The sequence below is a fragment of the Betta splendens genome, chromosome 4 (assembly GCF_900634795.4).
Source record: "Betta splendens chromosome 4, fBetSpl5.4, whole genome shotgun sequence".
NCBI lineage: Eukaryota > Metazoa > Chordata > Actinopteri > Anabantiformes > Osphronemidae > Betta > Betta splendens.
The window spans coordinates 7,638,373-7,657,439 of NC_040884.2; the positions used below are offsets into that span (position 1 = coordinate 7,638,373).

Below are 19,067 nucleotides of genomic sequence, written 5' to 3' on the forward strand. Positions count from 1 at the left end.
TGATGAATCTGCTCTTATCCGGCAACTGCGCCGATGGTGGTTGGCGGCGTGAAATGATGTTTCTGCGGCTCTGAGTTTCTGCGGACGAATGTTCCATGCGGACGCGGAGGAGATCGGCCGCCGGCAGGCGGGAGCGTTGCATTTGATTTAACCTTTGGAGGCTTGAAGCATATCAGTAAGTTTTCTTACTGGAGCATCATCTATTCTGATGTTACTGGCGCGACCACGCTTTCGTTTCATCATCAATCCAGCCGTGATTTCACGCAATAAAACGAGCCTGAGAATGAATTGTCGTAATGTTTTTCATTCAGTGTAATAAAATAACACCATTCATCCCTAAAAGGCCAACACGCACGGACTAGGTATAAACCTGAAGTAGAACTGAAACGATGCGCATCTCTGTGATGGAGAGATTGAATTACTCATGTTATCATGTTGCTGGTTGCCATAGTTACTGGTTAGGGTATCACTACAACTGGGGAATCTTGAGTGATGAGGTCAAAATGTCAATGATATTCCATAATGCATGAAATAAATAGAATGTATCACACTGGGCTGCAATCAGCTGATGCCCACATACAGTATGGACCCATTGCTGCAGCACGTAGGCTGCGCGGCGACTGGCAGGCTGTGCGCGTGCTCCGAGGTTTTGGCCCGTGCACCAGGAGCCTTAGGCTGCGAGGGTGGGGCTGCAGAGCTCCGGTCGCTCCCTTCACCCCCACGTTTCAAAGCTTGCTCCAAAGGGGGACGTGCACCTGACCAGGCGACCGAGGATGCTGCAGCGCCTCCTCTGTGAGCGTCCCGGCCACACTTCTATTCATTTTTCACAGTAAAATCAAACGCGGGACAATGCGCCCGTGGGCGCGTCCAGAAACGGGGCGTCCACGCCGCAGCCTCCAGCTCTGCTTTTAGGCCCCGCTGCGCCCTTTCATCTGCAGGCCTCAAAGGGCGACCAGATTTCATGATGTGGCTGCTGTTGCTGAGCCGGATCTGCGTCGGTCGCCCCGTCCACCCTTCAATCAGCCTCCGTGCGGTTCTGGCCCGAAGCCGCCAGCTCCACTGAGTCATTTGGTTTTGGAGCAGGAAACATCTGCGCCACGAAGCTGCAGCTTCTCCCACTCCTCGGGCCTCGAGGAGAATAATGGAAAGTAGAGAGTAGCAAGACGAGAAGGAAGAGGTGTTTGTTCCAACTCATTTAAATTCCTCACGTTCAGTTAAGGACTAACGCTATTTACTACTTTGACATTCACTCCGTCTGTAATCGTGTTCGCTGCTAATCGCTAAATGGCAAACAGACGCCTGACTCCCGGCTGCAGACTCACGGCCTCCCCCGTCGAGCCTCTTCAGCCCCAGAACCTGCGTCCTCGCAGGTTGGACACTTTCTGGAAACCAAAAGCCGAATCATCACCCTTGAAACATCTTTCAAACACAATTAGGTAAGTGGTCACGGTGCTCAGCCAAAGCACAGCAAGAATGAACGAGAGCGAGCGGATTAAGAAGCGAGGGGGGGGGGGGCGCTCAGATACATTGTCTGGGTTGAGAGCAAAGTCACAGCAGATGGCTCACATTTGGCCTCTGGGGGAAACGTGTGATTGTCCTCCACGTGCACTGTTTTGGTATGTGGCAACGTTTAATCGCACTGGAACATGTTCATTATTCAAATCCACTGTTGAACTCGCGTTAGCAGAGTTCACTGGTGTTTGTCTCTACAACTTCAATGTCATGACCCCCGTCCCGGGTGTCTTTGTATCTGGGATCTGATAGGGAGGAAACAGCTGGCGCAGAGGTGGCGTGCTGAGGAGAGTGGTACCTCCTGTTTACCTCTGAGCTACGCTTCAGATCAGATCAGACACTGCAGTAGAACACACTCAGAACAAGATGACAGTGCATTTCAGTTCGATTAGCAAACAACTGAGCGGAGTTGGCCTTGTCCTGTTGTGTATGTGTCTGTATGTGTCAGCCAGGAGAATGAAACTGACGTTTCTTTGTTATCTCCGCTGGCAAACATGAGTTGTAAGTCGCCCGAGGGAGGACGGCGGCGGCGCTAATGGATTGAATAATCGTATCTGCAGCGCAGACATTATTGATGTGTGAGTGAGGAACGGGACGCTGGACGGCAGCCAAACCAGAGAAGAAGACGCGCGCGTCCCTGATGTTGGCGCCCATGAAGCCCTCGCCTGTGAATGATCAGGTGGAGGCGACTGGAGCGACTTCCTGGTGGAGTCAGTTCTGAAGCTTTTTCACTGTCTCCGTCTGATGCTAAAGCTCTAATAACAAACTGTGACGCTGGAACCTGTCAACGCGACGGGAACGAGGATCGCAGCGTCTCTCATCTGAGTCAATACATTCACTGACGGAGCCTTTTCTTTGGCCCCCGGCACCTTTCATCTCTTCTGATCGGATCCCTTATTTGTGCTTTCATTCATGGCTTATGGATCCAGCGTAGAAGTGGATTGTGATCACAGTTTATACACAATGTTGGCGACATTTGTGCACAAACACACTACGAACGCGCTTCCAGATGAGAGCAGCTGGCGACCACTGCACATGCACGCAGCGCTTCGCGTGGAGGGAGGGGCCGCAGACGCGCACATGAGTTTCTATGAGCATTTTGATCTGCAGAAAACTGGGTCATATTGTAACTGAAACGTGTGACATCCGCCCTGAGAGAGCAGGGTGTGATCCTCTTGAAGCCACAGTTGGAGCCGCTAAAGTCTGATACTTGTGTGACGGGTTTCAGTCTGAGTCTGCCCTTAAAACGGCTGCTGCGCTGAAGCTCCTTGTTCCAGGTATTTCGACCCGGTGGCACCGCGGCCCGGTGGTACCGCGGCCCGGTCGCGGCGCCGGTGCCCTGTGCGGCTCGCTCGCCCGCCGCCTTCCTCTCTCCTCAGACAGCACATCATTAGCTGTCTTCTGAACACCTGCAGGCCAAAGCCGGGAAGGTAATTATGGAGGGCACAGCCACGTCTGCACGCAACCGTCATTAACCCATCGTACCTCATTTGGAGCAAAGAAAAGGCTTTGTTGTTGTAAGGGGAGAGGAGGGAGAGCCGCGTGGAGCGGCGATGAGCCCCCGACACGTCAAATATGATACAACAAATGTCTCTGAGCCCAGAGCTAATAAAGCCTGGAATTCACTGTTGCTTTTTCATCAGGCACCGGACCTGGAGCTGTGCCAAGACCGAGGATGAGGGAGGCTTATCCCCTGCTCTTAACTCGAAAGATGCAGGAATTCGTGAGAGGGGAACTCACACAGCTACACGCTCAACCACCGGCGACGTCCTCGCGTCTCCAGCCACGAAAAACAGGAAAAGATGTTGAGAGGAGCCAATTATGAAAATCCTGCAGCGCTTCTAACAAACGGCTGCTGAGGAGGGAGTGTGTGTGTGTGTGTGTGTGTGTGTGTGTGTGTGTGTGTGTGTGTGTGTGTGCGTGTGCGTGCGTGCGTGCGTGTGTGCGTGCGTGCGTGCGTGCGTGTGTGTTTTTGTGTGTGCGTGCGTGAGCTGCTACAGCTCAAACACCTCAGACGCTGCATTGGAGGTGAAGGCAAGGTTCTACCTTGTTTCCAGTCGTCACAGACGAGCCTGTGCAGCTCATGTACGTCAACAGCAGGAATGTGCATGACCCGCTGCCAAGAAGCCACAACATTACCGGCACTTTTTTGGTTTTTCATTCCACTGAATCAATACAAAGAATAAAGTTGATTTATTCCTAACAATGCCTTTGTTGCATGAAGTTCACTGGTCACCTTCATTCCAGCTACACCTAAATGTGCTCCACTTCATTTCTGCAAAGCTGTGATATGACATTTGTAGTGTGACTAAAGCTCACGTGTAAAAAACGACAGGTGCTGAAGATTACAGTCCATTAGCTGGGAGAGCAGCAAATGCTGTAACACTGAAGCAGATTTCCTGATAAGCATTCTTAGAAAAAGGCTCAAGCATGTTTTCACCCCCCCCCCTCTTTATGTCTAATCTGTTTAATCATCAGTACTGATTTGTGAATATGGCTCATACATAAATATACAAAAGCCTCCTAAGATTTTAAGTCAGTGATTCATCAAATTCATATTGATTCAATATTTGAATGCTACTGTGATGACAGGGGATGTTTACTTGTGTTACTTTCAGTCACTTCACATCACACACACACCAGACGCATAAAGTAACTTTAGCCTTAATTTAACCTGCGATATCAGTACATCTGCCTGAAAGTGTGAACTTTCAACTTTTCAGCCTTTAAATAGCACAAAGCAGTGATTTCCCACAGTGATAGATATGACATCGACCTAATAGCAACCTTATTGAAATACGTAGTAAAAGTGAAGCAAGGTTTACAAACACAGACTTTGCGAAATCCTTTGCAGGCCCGTATTGTGAAAACACCTCCTGCAATCTGAAGACAAAGCAACGTGTTCTGAGGTCCGGTACAGTGACGACCAGGTGCATGCCATCCTCTAAGCCTTATCTCCACCCTCCCAGACAGTCATAATGAGTTTATCAATTAGCCGGCCTGTGTGTGCCCTTGGGGCTGCAGTCCCAGCCCTCCTCTGCACCGAGCCTCAATCAGTCATCTTGTCAGAGAAGCCCAGCGAGCGAGAAGCTGGAGAAAAGGTCGCACGTTCTGCGTTTGCACAATCTGCATCCAGACGGTCGAAACGTGTCGCTTCACTGTGGAGTAACGCCGACAGAGAGGTGGGACAACAAATGCTCACTGCGTATTTTCAGCCTGAGAATATGTCATAAAAGTGAATTCACCCCATGTGTCTCCACCGGAGACGCTCCAGGTTTGAGGATGTGTCTCCCTCCAGAGGAAGCAACAGGCACCAGTGACGACAGCGCTCACTCGTACGGCAAAATAAACTTTATTTCATTTCCTTTGTTACAGTAAAACATCCGGCACGGTATAAAAAGTTACAATAGTTCACATAAATATACATATTTTTCCCTTTAAGTCGTTTTTTTATTATTAATTTTTGCTGTGTATTTTACAAAACAAAAAGACAAAAAGTCTCATCTGACATCAAATCCTGTGGAAATGTGCAACATGGTACAGCAGAAACAACCAAGAATTTGAATAGTGGCCAATCATCATTGCAAATGTGAACGACCTCACATTTTTTCAGGCTTTGCCACAATATCACTGCAACTGCTCGCTGAGAGCAGGTACCACTCAAACCAGAAGTGGAAGCGGTCGCAGGTGCAGCAGCGAGCGCAGGGCTGCTCTCCGGGGAGGGGAGGGGAGGGGAGGGGGGCGCCCTGCGGTCTCAACCGCTGGAGACCGACAGGCAGCTGGTGGTGGAGCTCAGCCGGTACTTCCGGGGCGCCCTGCGCGGCGGCTTGCTCGGCGTGGACGGCGGCGAGGCCACGCTCAGGTTCCGGGTCCTGCTGAAGCTGTTCCTCAGGCTGTCCCTCCTGCTCTCCGACGTGCTGTTGGTCTCCTTGGACGAGAAGGCGTCCGGGCGGCACAGGCCGGCCCTCACGCAGCAGCAGAACAGCCGCTCGGCTATGGCGCGCCTCATCTCGCTGCTGCCCAGCGCGTAGATGACGGGGTTCAGGCCCGAGTTGAGCACGGCCAGGGAGATGAAGTAATCGGCGCTGAACAGCAGGGCGCAGTGGCGCGACGCGCAGAAGTAATCCACCAGCAGCAGCACGAACAGGGGCCCCCAGCAGAGCAGGAAGACCCCCACGATGGTGATGACGGTCTTCAGCAGGGCCAGCGAGCGCTTGCGGCTGCGCTGGGGGCCCAGCTGGGCGCTCCTGTGCACGTGGCAGTAGATGGCGCCGTAGAGCACGCCGATGGCCAGCAGGATGACCAGGAAGATGAGGAGGGAGAACAGGATGTAGGTCTTGGAGTAGAGAGGGAGGAGGGTGGAGCACTCGTCCAGGCTGCACACGCAGTTCCAGCCCAGCAGCGGCAGGAAGCCGATGACCAGCGCCAGCAGCCAGCACAGCGCCACCAGGCCGTAGATGCGGTAGTAGGTCTTGGCGGTGGACTTCTGCGGCAGCGGCCGCATCATGGTGGCGTAGCGCTCCACGGCGATGAGCAGCAGGCTGAAGATGGACGCGGCCAGCGCCACGAACAGCATGCCCTCCCGGAAGAGCCACAGGGCGGGCGTGAGGCGGAACGTCTGGCTGCCCGACATGCAGATGTTGACCAGGTAGGCGGCGCCGGTGAGCAGGTCGCTGAGCGTGATGTTGGCGATGCAGACGTACACCCAGCGGCGGCTGTGGCGGATGCGCGACACCACGGCCACCAGCACCAGCAGGTTCTCCACGACGATGAAGACGCTGACAAAGAGGAAGACGGCCATGGGCACGCTGACGCCGCCCTGGCTGCTGGACACGGTCCTGTTGTGCAGGCGGCCCGTGTGGTTGTAGTGGCGCAGGATGACGTGGCTGATGGAGGCGTTGCTGGGGAGCTGGTACAGGTGGGGGCAGGAGGCCGGGGACGTGAGGGAGGAGAGGGCGTCCATGGGGCCGGGCTGCAGGTCCGGGTCCGGGACCGGGTCCGGGGTGAGAACAAGCGTTGCACTCCTGCGACGAGACAGGCTGCCGCACACTCTCAGCTCTGGCCTGGGATCAGCACGCACCTGAGAGGGACGAGAGGCTGTAATGAATGAGGCGCGGCCGCTGAAGACCCCCCTCGCGCTCGTAACTGCGCCGCGCGCGTCCCGCTCCATTTAAAAGGCATTGTTTAAATGGCTCCTCCATGTGCCGCCGCGCTCCACCTCGCTGTGGTTAACACAGGATGAGAGAGCAGCTGTCGGCCTTTAAATCACAACGTGACGGATGCGCACGCGTTGTTTGGGGCGAAGAATGATGAAGCAGGCTGTTAAAAACTGCCCAAGAAACTCACAATCGCTACTGTGCTAAAGATGGAGCAAAACAGATGCAAAACAGCAGGAGAAAAGGAAAAATGTTCTCGTTCTACTCCAGATCAGATCAGTCAAATTCATTTAATCAGTTGCTCAGTCAAGTTTATCTTTCACCCATAATTCATAATACAAATAAAAACTGATCAATAACATAATCCTGCATGTCACATGGCAAACATTCATTCACGTCACATTGTGATCTGTGTTCCAAACCCAGTGGAGCGAAGGCAGTGCTGCGTTAATACTCACCCCGGCTGCTGGTGGTGATGCTGAGTGTGTGAGGGCGAAGAGCTGTTCTAGCTCAACATAGGTTTTCGCAGCACATTTTTGATGGGGAAGTAAGGAAGAGATGGTTAGGTAGTCACACACGCACCACACCCAAAACATATCACACACACACACACACACACACACACACACACACACACACACACACACACACACACACACACACACACACACACACACACACACACACACACACACAAGGAGGTTTCACACACCCACAACAAGCAATAAGCAAAGTGCGATTGCCATGACACTCATTTCATCAACTCGCCAGTTCTGTTTTGATGTCTGTCCTCAAACTAAACCCTGTCCCAAACCCTTAATTTATTTCTAATTAGCAAATTGTGGCTGTTGTTTCTTTTTCCAGGACAATATGTTTTATTGCTACTCAACAGTATCTGTTATTGCTTAAGCTGCTCCCTTATGATGCTGGGAAAAAGTCTTTCAACACACGTGCCAGAGCCGGAGTTGTAGCTGTCTTCTACATGCACATCATGAATGACTCAATATTTTTAAGGATGTGTGGCAAGAATTTCACTTGCACTTACAAGACCTGGGCACCTTGCCAGGGGTGCTATTACAAAACCCCTAAATTAGAATTTTTTTTTTCACTCAATATTTCTCAGAAAGAGCAAAAACAGGAACTCCCAGCTGTATGTCGGTGCCCCTCCCTGCAGCTGTGGTTGCAGGTTTTCTGTAAGGCCACAATCACACTCTTCACCTCATGCTCTTGTAGTCACACATGGCACACTTGGCTTCAGCACAAACCACCAGCCATGTGCCAGCGGGCCCCAGCCACATGTCACAGGGCAGGCAGCGCTGCGGAGGCCGCCGTCGCCAACGTGGGCCTAACCAGAGCTCGTGCCTCAAAGTTCCAAAGTTTCCAAAGAGCTATGATTATAGATTTCAGGCTTTCAGCAAAGTAGGCTCTAATTGCATGAGTGCACTATAATTACCATTTATCAAATGCTCAAAAAGAAGAAAAAAAAAAACGCTAGTGTGATTTGAAAAGGGTCAAATCTAAGAAAATATAATAAAATATACCAGCACATCAGATGAAATGCTGCTGCATCATCTGATATCTTGTAACCAGGCTCCGGTTATTGTTTTATAATATGAAACATACAAGTGGACGTAGTCTGTGATCTGTGTCCTACACGTGTGATTTTGCACATTTCTTCCGCTGGCATAGTGTGAGCGAGCTGTGTGAGACATTTGACCTACTTTTACGTATAAATGTAATGAAGCTGAACGTTTTCTGCCTCTCCCACAAAAACAAAGCAGCTAATTTCAGACGCAGCTTCTCCTTTTTTTGTCTTTGAAATGTGATAAACACAGGTGCGCATCACTGCAAGAAGCTTCACGGGTGGAGACAGGGTGGATGCTGCTCCACTTACAGTCTGGCATGTAACGATGATGAAGAGGATGTTTTTGTGAGTGATATGAGGAAAAAGGAAAAAACACTGTTTGATCAATACAGCAGCGACTGCAATGAGGTGTTAACAACACCCATAACTGCTGAAAACGCCCTGACCCTGAAAATATGACTTCAAAAGAGTGCGTATTCGAAACCACAAGTGCATGTTTGTTTCGCTGATAAGCAGCGGCTGCGAGCTTTACCGTAGAACTTCTACGCAAGACTTTGCCCTGAGATATATCTGATGAACCCTTCCAGTAGAAAGCACCGACGCCGAGGAGACTGTGAGCATGTAAACAGGGGAGACGTGAGGTGGCCACCGTCTCTGAGTGAGGCTTCGCTCAGCTGATTTCGCGGCACTGACAGTCTCAGCATTTTGAAAAACATTTGGACCATCCAGAGTTTTTTCTAAACACTCTCTTAAAGGAACAGAAACCAATTTTCGGTGGGGGTTGACCGAAACATGTAGAGTAGTATTTAAGAATGAAGGGACACTCAGATTAAGCGCTCCAACTGGGGACCCCATCGTTCTTCTGGGAGATTTCAATGCCCACGTGGGCAATGACAGTGATACCTGGACAGGAACTGGAACCTGATCTGAACCCGAATGGTGTTATGTCAGACGGACCTTTAACTCACACCTTCGTGAGAGCTTCGAGCTTTGAGCTTCGAGCTTCGAGCTTCGAGCTTCCGAGGGAGGTTGGAGACTAGAAGTCTGAGTGGACCTGAGGTAGTTAGTAAGCTCCTCGGTGGCAGAGCAGCGGGGGTGGATGAGATCCGTCCTGAGTACCTCAAGTCTCTGGATGTTGTGGGTCTGTCTTGGGTGACACACCTCTGCAACATTGCGTGGACGTGGGGGACAGTTCCTCTGGACTGGACAACCTGGGTGGTTGTCCCTCGTCACAAAAAGAGGGACAGGAGAGTGTGTTCCAACTATAGGGGGATCACACTTCTCAGCCTCCCCGGGAAAGTCAATGCCAGGGTACTGGAGAGGAGGATTCGGCCGATAGTTGAATCTCGGACACAAGAGGAACAATGTGGTTTTCGGCCTGGTTGTGGAACGCTGGACCAGCTTTATACCCTCAGCAGGGTCCTTGAGGGTTTGTGGGAGTTTGCCCAACCAGTCTACATGTGTTTTGTGGACATGGAGAAGGCATTTGGCCGCGTCCCTCGTGGCATCCTGTGGGGGGGCTCTGGGAGTATGAAGTCCAAGGCTCTTTGCTAGGGGGCTGTTCGGTCTCTGTACAACCGGAGTAGGAGCTTGGTTCGCATTGCCAGCAGTAAGTCAGACCTGTTCCCGGTGCACGTTGGACCTTTGTCACTGGTTCTGTTCATTATTTTTATGGACAGAATTTCGAGGCGCAGATAAAAAAAAGAGCATTTTGACTAAAGGAGAAATCTATGGCTTTTCTAACAACTCTCTGCTTTGATTTAATATAAAAGGCTGCAAGACAATTTAGAAACAATATCTTGAAATGTTAAAATGATATAAATATCATGATCCACCAGCAGCTGATGGATCGGGTAGGTCCAGTCTCTGCATCTTGGGAGATCATCAATGTTAAATGCACACAGACCATCAATGTTGTTTGCGCATTTCAGTATTTTTGACTGGGAGTGGAGCTAAGGATTTGGGGAAACCGCCTCCTTGTATCTTGACTTTCACTTCAACTTTTGGCACATGTTTTATACAAACATCTACTAATATCAGAACCATTTAAATTTTGTCCTATTTGACAACTGTGCCCAAAGGATAGAATGAGAACATTTTAATCCCTTTGTTGAGAGATAAAGGCTTTAAGAAGAAATACCTAGAAATGTTTATTATGGTGACACCATGTGACCATTTGCTAAAACTTGTAAACCAATCCATTAAAATAAAATGTTTTAAGATGTCAACATCTAGTGGCCATGAAGCAACATTACTCCTATTTGCTTTTTTTTTGTGTAGAAAAGCCATTGTGAGAATAATTGTGACATTTAAAAGCCCATTGAAAACATGTTATGTTTGTACCACATGGAAATGGACTTTCCAAATGAGCCTCTCCTCACACTTCAAACTATTGATTCATTGTCCTATAATAATGTAAACAGTTACAATGCATAACAACCTCGATAGACCTTGGTGAATAAGCCTTGATAGAGCTCATTCACTCATACAGTCACAATAACTATAACAAGGCACTGACACTGACACACATTAAAAATAATGTGCTTCTTCACCGTACAAGATGCCAAATGATATTTATTCTTGTGTGAAAAAACTAGCCATCAGACAGATATTTAAGGCTCGTGCTGGATTTTGTCAACTAACCATAATTCTCCTGAGTCCAAATGCTTATATCTTATACTGGATGACCTGCGTGTGAGAGCCAGGGCGCCCCAGCAGGGGGCGCTGCGGTGCCGCTACGGCATCGCAGCAACAGGGCGCCGTCATCGCACGGAATCTGGCTCGTGCCTTTTCCTCAACTTTTTTTTTCCGCCGCTCCGGCTGCTGCTCTTGTGTGGAGCCGAGAGAAAGGAAGTAGCGACAGGCTAGCGCGTTAGCCGCTCTGAGCTCCGCCACTCCGCTCAGGGAGAGTGTGTCTGAGGAGCATTCACACCGCACGCCGCCTCTACTTCTTCCAAGTGACGCGTTTAAGTACCTTGCTTTTGGTTTTTTTCCGCCTGCGAACTGGCCCAACTGAACCCTCTGGGTGGTGTGTTTGTGTGTGTGTCCGTGTTTGTGTATGTGTGTGTGTGTGTGTGTGTGTGTGTGTGTGCGGCGGAGTTAGCTCGTGCTCGGTAACGTCCGTCTCGAGGAGATCGACTCCGCGGCGACTTCATTACGGTTTGTCGGCTGAGCGGCCGCTTGAACCGCGCGGAAGCAGCTGAGGATTGCGCCGAGACAATGAGAACAGCAGCCGGGAAAGGTACGTCCAACGACGAGCCCCCCTCCGCAGTGAACCCAGCCTGGGCGCATTTCTGGGCAGTTGTGTGTTTGTGTGTTTGTTTGTTTTCTATGGTTCGCCGGGCGCGAGCCGCTCCAGGAAGTCAGAACGCGGAGCTAACCGCTGCCTCGCTACCGCCTGTCTTCCTGGTAGTCGGTGCTAGCGGCGTGTGGCCCCGGGGGGTCGGGGACTCGTCCACCGGGTGACCCGGTCTGACGCGCTCCAGGCTGGTTCATAAAGTGGTTGGGTCCAGTCCCACGGCGTCGAGCTTGGCGGCAGTATCCATCAACGTTCAGGAAGGGACCAGTATAACAGCCATTACGGTGCCTGCACGGGGGCATTTATGGCTGATTGTAGTAATAAAGCGCAGTGCTACTGTCATGTGTGATGTCTGCAGCTCAGATCGCTCGACTCGACAACCGCTTGCTTTTCACATAACCGACATGTCGCCGAGCTCATTTGAATGTATTGCTGAGTAATAGCAGCGCCGTCTGCTTCTGCCCACTGTTCCCAGCATCGTACTCCCACCTGTGATTTGTGTTCATCTGTGTGAAAGTGCTGTCACAACTGAGCGATGGAGAGCGTTGGCTTTGCGTTGGTAGCGTTGTTAATCAGCATATTTTCCTGTGTTGTCTAATTACAGGATAACAAGTGTGTTCACACTTCTGTACTAATCTGATCATGTTGTGGCTGCGTCTTCCAAAGGCGAAGTCTTGCACACGTAAAGACGTACTTTAAAGTGTACTTTATGCTGGATGGAGGTCTGACTACTTGACTGTAATCTAGCTAGTGGAAAAAGTGATTTCATACTGTAATAAATAACGTTAGGCGTGTTTTCACTTCACTTGGAAGCTCCCATTTCTCTGATTGACTTTGTGTGTACACGCCCATCGACGGCTCCATCAGCCACGTGTTGTGACCAAGGGCTTCAGAAATTGATTGAATTAAGCTGTTTTGTCTGTTTTGTGCCAGTTTGGAAAAGAAAGTTGGGTCAAACATGTTTTGTTTTTAGGCTCTGACAGGGCTCTTTAATTTATTTTTGGAAAGCTTCACTGTAACTTCCGTTGAGATGAGTTCATATTTCTAATGAAAGCATCTTATTTGAAAGATTGGTACTATTGAACTAACAGAACAGATTTCATAAATGTCTACACTTTGGAATTCAAATAATATATGAATAAACAGACCCAACATGTTGTTATTGGTGGCGTTGCAAAGAGCTGTGTGTGTGTGTGTGTGTGTGTGTGTGTGTGTGTGTGTGTGTGTGTGTGTGTGTGTGTGTGTGTGTGTGTGTGTGTGTGTGTGTGTGTGATGTTGGTTGTTTATGACCTGCCACTGTGCCCTGAATCACGCAGTAGCATGTTCAGAACAATCAAGGCCCCATCTGTCATATTAAAAATCTAATTAACGTCCCAATACCTCAGCAAAAGCTTAGGAGTCAACCCCCGTTTATTAAAACGCTCTCTCTCTCACAATTTCAATTATAGTCAATATGAAGAAATTCAAAGGCTGATGTAATTGCGTGCAGACAGTAGCCCCCTGACGGTGGGTTAAACTGCAGCCCACTGCATTCTCCCCTAACCTGCTTCAAAAAGCCAGACTGTAAATCTCAGCTGCCTTTGAAAGCAAAGGACCATATGGCCTCCCCCTAATGGGTTGGTACACTGCAAGCCTCTGCTGCAGAGCTGACAGTGGTTGAGGACATGAAGGGGGAAGGGGAAGAAAGACCAATCACACCCCACATCCCCAGCTGTAATGGGTCTGCACATCCTGGTAGACGCAATTGTATGGAGCTGGGGATGAAAAGATAATTGCCTCACTCAGCTGTTCCAAAGTACCTCCAATGAGATATTGAAGGCATTCCCCCAACCAGGACTGTTAATAAATAACAGAGAGCACTGCCAGTCTCACCCCAGTTAAGCTTTGTGACTTTTATACTTCCACAATGCTGTCATTGTTATTTGTAAAGCTAATAAAGCTTCTAATTTAATTCAACAGTGTTTATAATATATTTAAACCTGTTCCTGTTTTGGATTAATAACCTGAACCACGAGAGGAACTGTTGCTGTTTCTTAACAGGACATTTATCAAGCAACCTGCCCACTGCCTCAACACAAGTGCAGACAGCAAATGACTGCACTCTAATACAGGTTTTGAAGCCTACACAAATGCTGAAGTGATAAGTGAAGACTTGTTGGTCTTGCTGCGCTGACGTGAAGTGTCCTTGTTGGAGGTGTCTTGGCTTCTGTTTTGAGCTCATGATTCAACAGTTGTGGTGGCTGTTTTTGCATTGTGGGTGTCATGTGCATCGAATTTTGTATGTTCAGTTTAAAGTGTGTTGTGGGTTTTACACTAGTTTGCAAACAGTGTTTTAACAATTTGATGACACTTGATAAGTAAAACCTGACAGGTACACTATGCTGTTGGATGCCAGTGTGACCCACACTGAAGGTTTGCTGAAGACTTTCAGCCTCAGTGTCTCATGAAAAATGTGGACGGAGCGCAGGGCCGATGGCATTCTCCTGGTTTGTGTATTAAAACATTTTAAGGGCAGAATGCTTTGCCCTATTTTATCTGCTTATTTAGTTCAGAGAAAGGCTGTTGAGGTTGTGCACTGCATTTCTACCGTGTTCGTGAGAGTCTTAGTACCAAACAGCTTGTTTCTCTTTTTCATCATAATGTGATTAATGTGGGTCTCTGAACAGAAGAAGGACAGAAAAGGCTGCGCTATATTGTGCTGCGGCAGAACAGTGGCTCCCTTTGACTCCGCTATGTAGGTGAGGTGATGTAGGTGCTGTGCTGGCTGGATAGATTTTTTTTACATTTTCCCAAGTAAAAACACGTCTGATATGGACAGTCTTGTGTTTTTGCTGCATGTTAGGACATCAGTTGCTGCCTTAGGTTAATTGAAAGGGGCATTGTTATGGCTTGGCAAGGGCAAAATCAAGAATACGCTTGTCTGTCTATTTACCCAAGGGTTTATCAGGTTCAGCACCATAGCTTTTTGTAGTAACAGAAGGATATTGACTGAACTCTGCAATATAGGTTTCCATGAACTGTATTAGACCTGACCAGATGGCAGGAGCAGGCAAAGGAAAGTTATTGAGTCTGTGTGAGTAGACAAGGAGAGGCGAAGAGAGAGAGAGTGGTGAGGTTTTAAAGTCATCAATTCCACAAACTCCTTGGTAACTTGGCAGGCTGGATTTATGGGCTTTATAAATAGACCCAGCTATAATGATAGGGCATACGTGAGGAATAGGCAGAATAGGGATGGCCTACTTAGAGTGCATGTGTTTGTTGTGCTAGTTTGTACTCAGCTGTTGAGCCAGCATCCAAGCAAAGGTTAGAACAGATGACTGGAATCAAGATGATTATGATGATACCAAATCTCCATATTTAAATTGTAATTATAGTCGCAGTACAAACTCACAAAGTTTCCACAGTGAAGTAAAAACAGGTCTGTCAACATCATGAAATGATTTTTTTAATTGCTGCCATAGAGTTTGAGCTCGGAGATTTCATGCAGTAGCTAGGTTTAAATGTGCAGTACATTTTTTTTATTGTTACTCCTCCTTTTGTTTGGTAACCCTGAGCCGCCTTTCATCACATTCAGACATATGGAGTGAGACATCAGCAGTAACCCAGGTCCTGCAGTGGTGGGGGCTATGTGGGCGGTACTGGCTCATTACATTACACATTACTTGAGTATCTGTAAATGAAACACACAATCACAGAAATGTCCATTAAGTTTTCATACAGTTCATGAAACAAGAGAATTTAGTGAGCAGGACATTTTATGCTCTGGCTTGTACTCACCCAGCCAAACCCAAAACCATTCGCTTCTGCCTTGCACCAACTGCTTTATCTTTGACCATCAGATCCACAGTTGCCATGTGTAATTGACCGTAATGTTTTGTAATAGACTGGAAAGTTTTTTAACTGCCCAGGAACACTGTGATTTCCTATTTTTTACATATTACAATAGTCTGCCCTTTTACCTCCCACACTTACTGTAGACATGAAAGTGCAGAGGAGGAACGACTTTTAAGAGTGTGGAGCGGTGCTTAGCCCGTCAGATTTAGCTTAGCCCGTTTTTGGGGCTATTTTCCAATTGGTTTGTATATGGAGTTGATGTATATAAATCTGCACATAATGCGTTGCAGTAAATGGCTTCGTTTTTGCCTCATTCCTTTTAAGGTGATGCAAGGAAAAAAGGAGTAACTGTAGCAAAGCTAGGTGGTAGGTGACAAACCATTCCCACTACATGTGCCAGAGCAGAACAGCCCTGCGTGCCGCTTTCAATAACATCTGTGGAGCGGCTTGCTTTTGGAATATTGAATATAACTTTTACACAGCGCCACATGAAGCCTATCGTGTTGCATCTGTCATTAACTCTTGGTGTGTATCTAAAAGTAGTTTGAGTCAAATTTCCATGAAGTCTGACAGTAAAGTTATCACAGAACAGAATGTGATGTTACTTCTACACTTAGGGTTTCTGCTTGTATTCCAGTTTGCGGCCATAGCCACTAATAATATGTTGAATGGTAAATGATTTGCCTTGGATAACTCTTTTGGCACTTGTTCAGCATTAGGGTTGTCCGGTGTGATCTCAGCAGCAGCACGCCTCAAGCGCTGCAGACTGTGGCAGGGGAGGTTAAAGCGGAGACTCGACGTACACACCAGTGTAGTCAGGGGAGGCACAGATGGAGCAAGAGATGGAAAGAAAGAGACGGCATGGGAGGAGAAGGAGAGACGCAGAAGAAACAGTAGACCTTGGCCGCGTGCTCTCTATTGGCTACATTCTCCTCTCCTCTGTTTGTTTTTGCTCTATTTTTAACATGCAGCCTGACTCAAGTCACTGATGAATGACTCCATATGCAAGTTACATTTCATTTGCAAGAAATCACTCAGGATGTCTGGCTCAGGTGGGAGGATGTGCCAAGAGGAGAAGCGTTGCCATTTGGAAAGAGCTTTAGTGCAGTTATTCCCTTTTAAATTAGTTATTTATATTGTTCATTTTACATGATATATATATTATTCTTATGTTACTTCTCAGTGTCTGTCTTTATATAGAGCAGATGGTTAATTGTAGAAAATAAAGGTCATCCTAGGTTTAAATGGTGGAAAAGTATAGCTTGTGAGATGCTTATTAACCAGATATTGATGTGTGATTGCCTGCCACGCCGCCAGACCTCATCAGCACGCTGAAGGTAATGCTTTCATTATCAGCTGTCCACTGGATGTTAGATACTTTACCCCACTGTTATAGCCTTTGTTGCACAGCCCCCAACCCCCCCATCGCCATAGTTTAAAATCGAGCGGAGGTCTGCGCTTTTTTCTAGATGTTTTGCAAAAATTTACTCTTATCAAATCTCCCCACAAAATGATGTGTCAGAGACAACAGAGGCTCAGTTTCTCTTAGTCCCTGTTCTTATGCTTATGCATGAAATTTGATTTGAGATCAGCATTCCAGGATTTAGCATTGCACCCAACAGCTCTTTTGCTAAGCAACAAGGACAGCAAATAATGATAAGGGGTATGGACGTATGAACTTGCAGTGCAATGACTATTCTGGTGCTACAATGGAGTCATGTGTTTAGGAAGTGTTTTTAAAGCACGGTAGCCCACATGAGCGAGCGTGTACAATAATCCCTTCTGTCGGCCTCCTTCCCTCACTTCCTTTTCTCTTCTTCCGGATTTTTGCCTGCAGCTGCCCCACATCTCCAGACGCCGTACTGTATGTTTGTGTTGTTGGCGCATGCAGTTTTTCAGGCTGAACAGGAAGGAAGTGTTTCCGTAACTGCAGACCATCCACATCAGCCTAGTTTATTATCAGACACACCTGAGTTGTGCCTATTTTTACATTTATTTAGAATGATTCTCTCTATGGGGGCACCTTTCATAAAGTTGATTAGGGACTCAATATCATGAACATCTGCTCCTCTCTACTTATGGTGATTTCTAACGTAGTCAAGTAACTTATTGTTATTAGATTAGGTTGGAAATGCTTCTAAATAATAACAGCATGCCACTGCTTTTTAGTTCAACCCAATTAAATCAGTTTCTAAATTCTTTCTGTAAACTAAACTTGTTTATAGGTTTGGAGAAGCCTTAAAGCTTATTTTAACCTACTATAATGCATTTGTTCAGCACTCGGACTAACCGGTTTATTGGTCCAACATGATGGACCCATAAAACTGTCTGGACACATCCCCTCTCACCACCAACCAGAGCGGAATTCCAAAACAGCCCATCAGCCTGAGCAGAGGTTCCTGGGTTCCATTACATCAGATATACTGGCCTCACTGGTGCATGTGGACACTGGTGCTTTGAATCTGAGGTTTCAGCTTATCAAACTAATTGAAAACATACCTTTGTCTTTCCCATCTCGGTTGCTATGTGGTGCATATTTTAGGTATTAATCTCAGGATGAGAGAACTTTGGTACTTGCCTGAGGAAGTCAGTGGTTCACGTTTGGGATATAATTTGCATGTGCATTTGTATGAGCTTCATACTGTGCTGTGTTTTAGTGCTCTGCTACAGGTTTACTGACCTTTTTGTTGAAAGAGAAAGTACTTGATATTTTGGGGATTTTTCAAATTTGTTTTGAAGGCCTTTCCCGCTCGGCTCACTGGGTCCTCCAATAGTAGTGACTGGGTCAAGTATGTATAAAAAACAGGCATAATATGTAAAATGAAAAACACCAGACCATGAGCTTTATGGTAAGCAGAGTTCCCCCAAGACTGAGCTTCTCCTTCACTCTTCGGTGGCTTGGCATCTGGACTGAGTTAGAGGAGCAGTGCCAAATGTTAGATGGTGGGGAGCAGAAGGGGGTGACCAGTGGGGGGTCGAGGCATGAGGCATTGGAGGGTAGCATTTGGGGGAAATTTTGTGAAAGACAGTGCAGGGACAGGAGGAAAAGAGGCACCGTTAAGGAAGCTGTTAAAACCTAGCAGTTCAATGAAGGCAGGCGAAGAGTAATGGGCCATAATGTGAGCCTGTACCTGGGCCTCTTGGATTACTGACCTGCTGTGAAATGTACATAAAGTAGAAGTTCATAAAACTGAAGCTGCAACTAATGCTGGCAGGGATACCGCTGTGACTCTGTGCAGCGTGCCTGTGGCCAGCCTGCGCTCTTGATGTTTACCACTTTCACTTGACTTTGAACAATCCGCGTGTGATTCTAGGTCATTCCCAGCTCAGAGCGATGGCAAATGAACAGCGGCACACTTGATTTAGTCAATATGGAACTTGGACACATGATACTGGGAGTGGCAGATCGATGTGGTGCACTTAGATGACCATGTTCCAATTGATTAGCATTGCCCATCATCGTTATTATAATCTAGTGTGACAGAAAGCAAGTTGGCTGCTAGAAGGTTTGTTGTTACTGTCATTGTGGAATTCTCAAATGCTTTTTTCCACCGTGATCAACTATGGTCTTTCCCTGCTTTTTTATGGCTAAAACAAGATTTTTGACCATGAGCTTGAGGGTCTGCATTGAATGAATAGGGGTAATATCAACAAGTCAAAGACTGGATCCCCGTGGCTTCCC

The 19,067-nt window shown here is 47.7% G+C and overlaps 2 protein-coding genes and 1 long non-coding RNA gene across 12 annotated transcripts in view; 2 read left to right on the top strand and 1 right to left on the bottom strand.

Annotated features, from left to right (window-relative positions):
* The first annotated feature begins 1,448 nt into the window (after nt 1-1,448).
* Nucleotides 1,449-3,718, top strand: LOC129604024 (uncharacterized). The gene is made up of 2 exons (XR_008694550.1): nt 1,449-2,942; nt 3,156-3,718. It is a non-coding gene; the product is annotated as an uncharacterized LOC129604024 (long non-coding RNA).
* Nucleotides 3,719-4,848: 1,130 nt separating this feature from the next.
* Nucleotides 4,849-7,281, bottom strand: s1pr4 (sphingosine-1-phosphate receptor 4). The gene is made up of 2 exons (XM_029149297.3): nt 7,127-7,281; nt 4,849-6,592 (listed from the first exon to the last, which is right to left on the bottom strand). The coding sequence occupies exons 1-2, from the start codon at nt 7,262-7,264 to the stop codon at nt 5,267-5,269; spliced, it is 1,464 nt and encodes a 487-aa protein (XP_029005130.2). The 5' UTR covers nt 7,265-7,281; the 3' UTR covers nt 4,849-5,266.
* Nucleotides 7,282-10,992: 3,711 nt separating this feature from the next.
* The window catches only part of LOC114853427 (unconventional myosin-IXb), a 40,411-nt gene continuing 32,336 nt past the window's right edge, over nt 10,993-19,067 (top strand). For 3 of the 10 annotated variants that reach the window (XM_029146776.3, XM_029146779.3, XM_029146786.3), the window contains exon 1: nt 10,997-11,494. The gene's annotated coding sequence lies outside the window, so the exon portion shown is untranslated. Of the gene's footprint in view, nt 11,495-19,067 lie in introns of all 10 variants that reach the window. The other 7 variants (XM_029146778.3, XM_029146777.3, XM_029146781.2 and 4 more) reach the window with 5 other exon arrangements.

Coding starts and splice junctions, on each gene's coding strand:
- s1pr4 (XM_029149297.3), bottom strand. CDS start 7,264: ATGTTTTGGGTGTGGTGCGTGTGTGACTACCTAACCATCTCTTCCTTA. Junction 6,593..7,126: donor CATCACCACCAGCAGCCGGG/GTGAGTATTAAC, acceptor CGTCCCTCTCAG/GTGCGTGCTGATCCCAGGCC.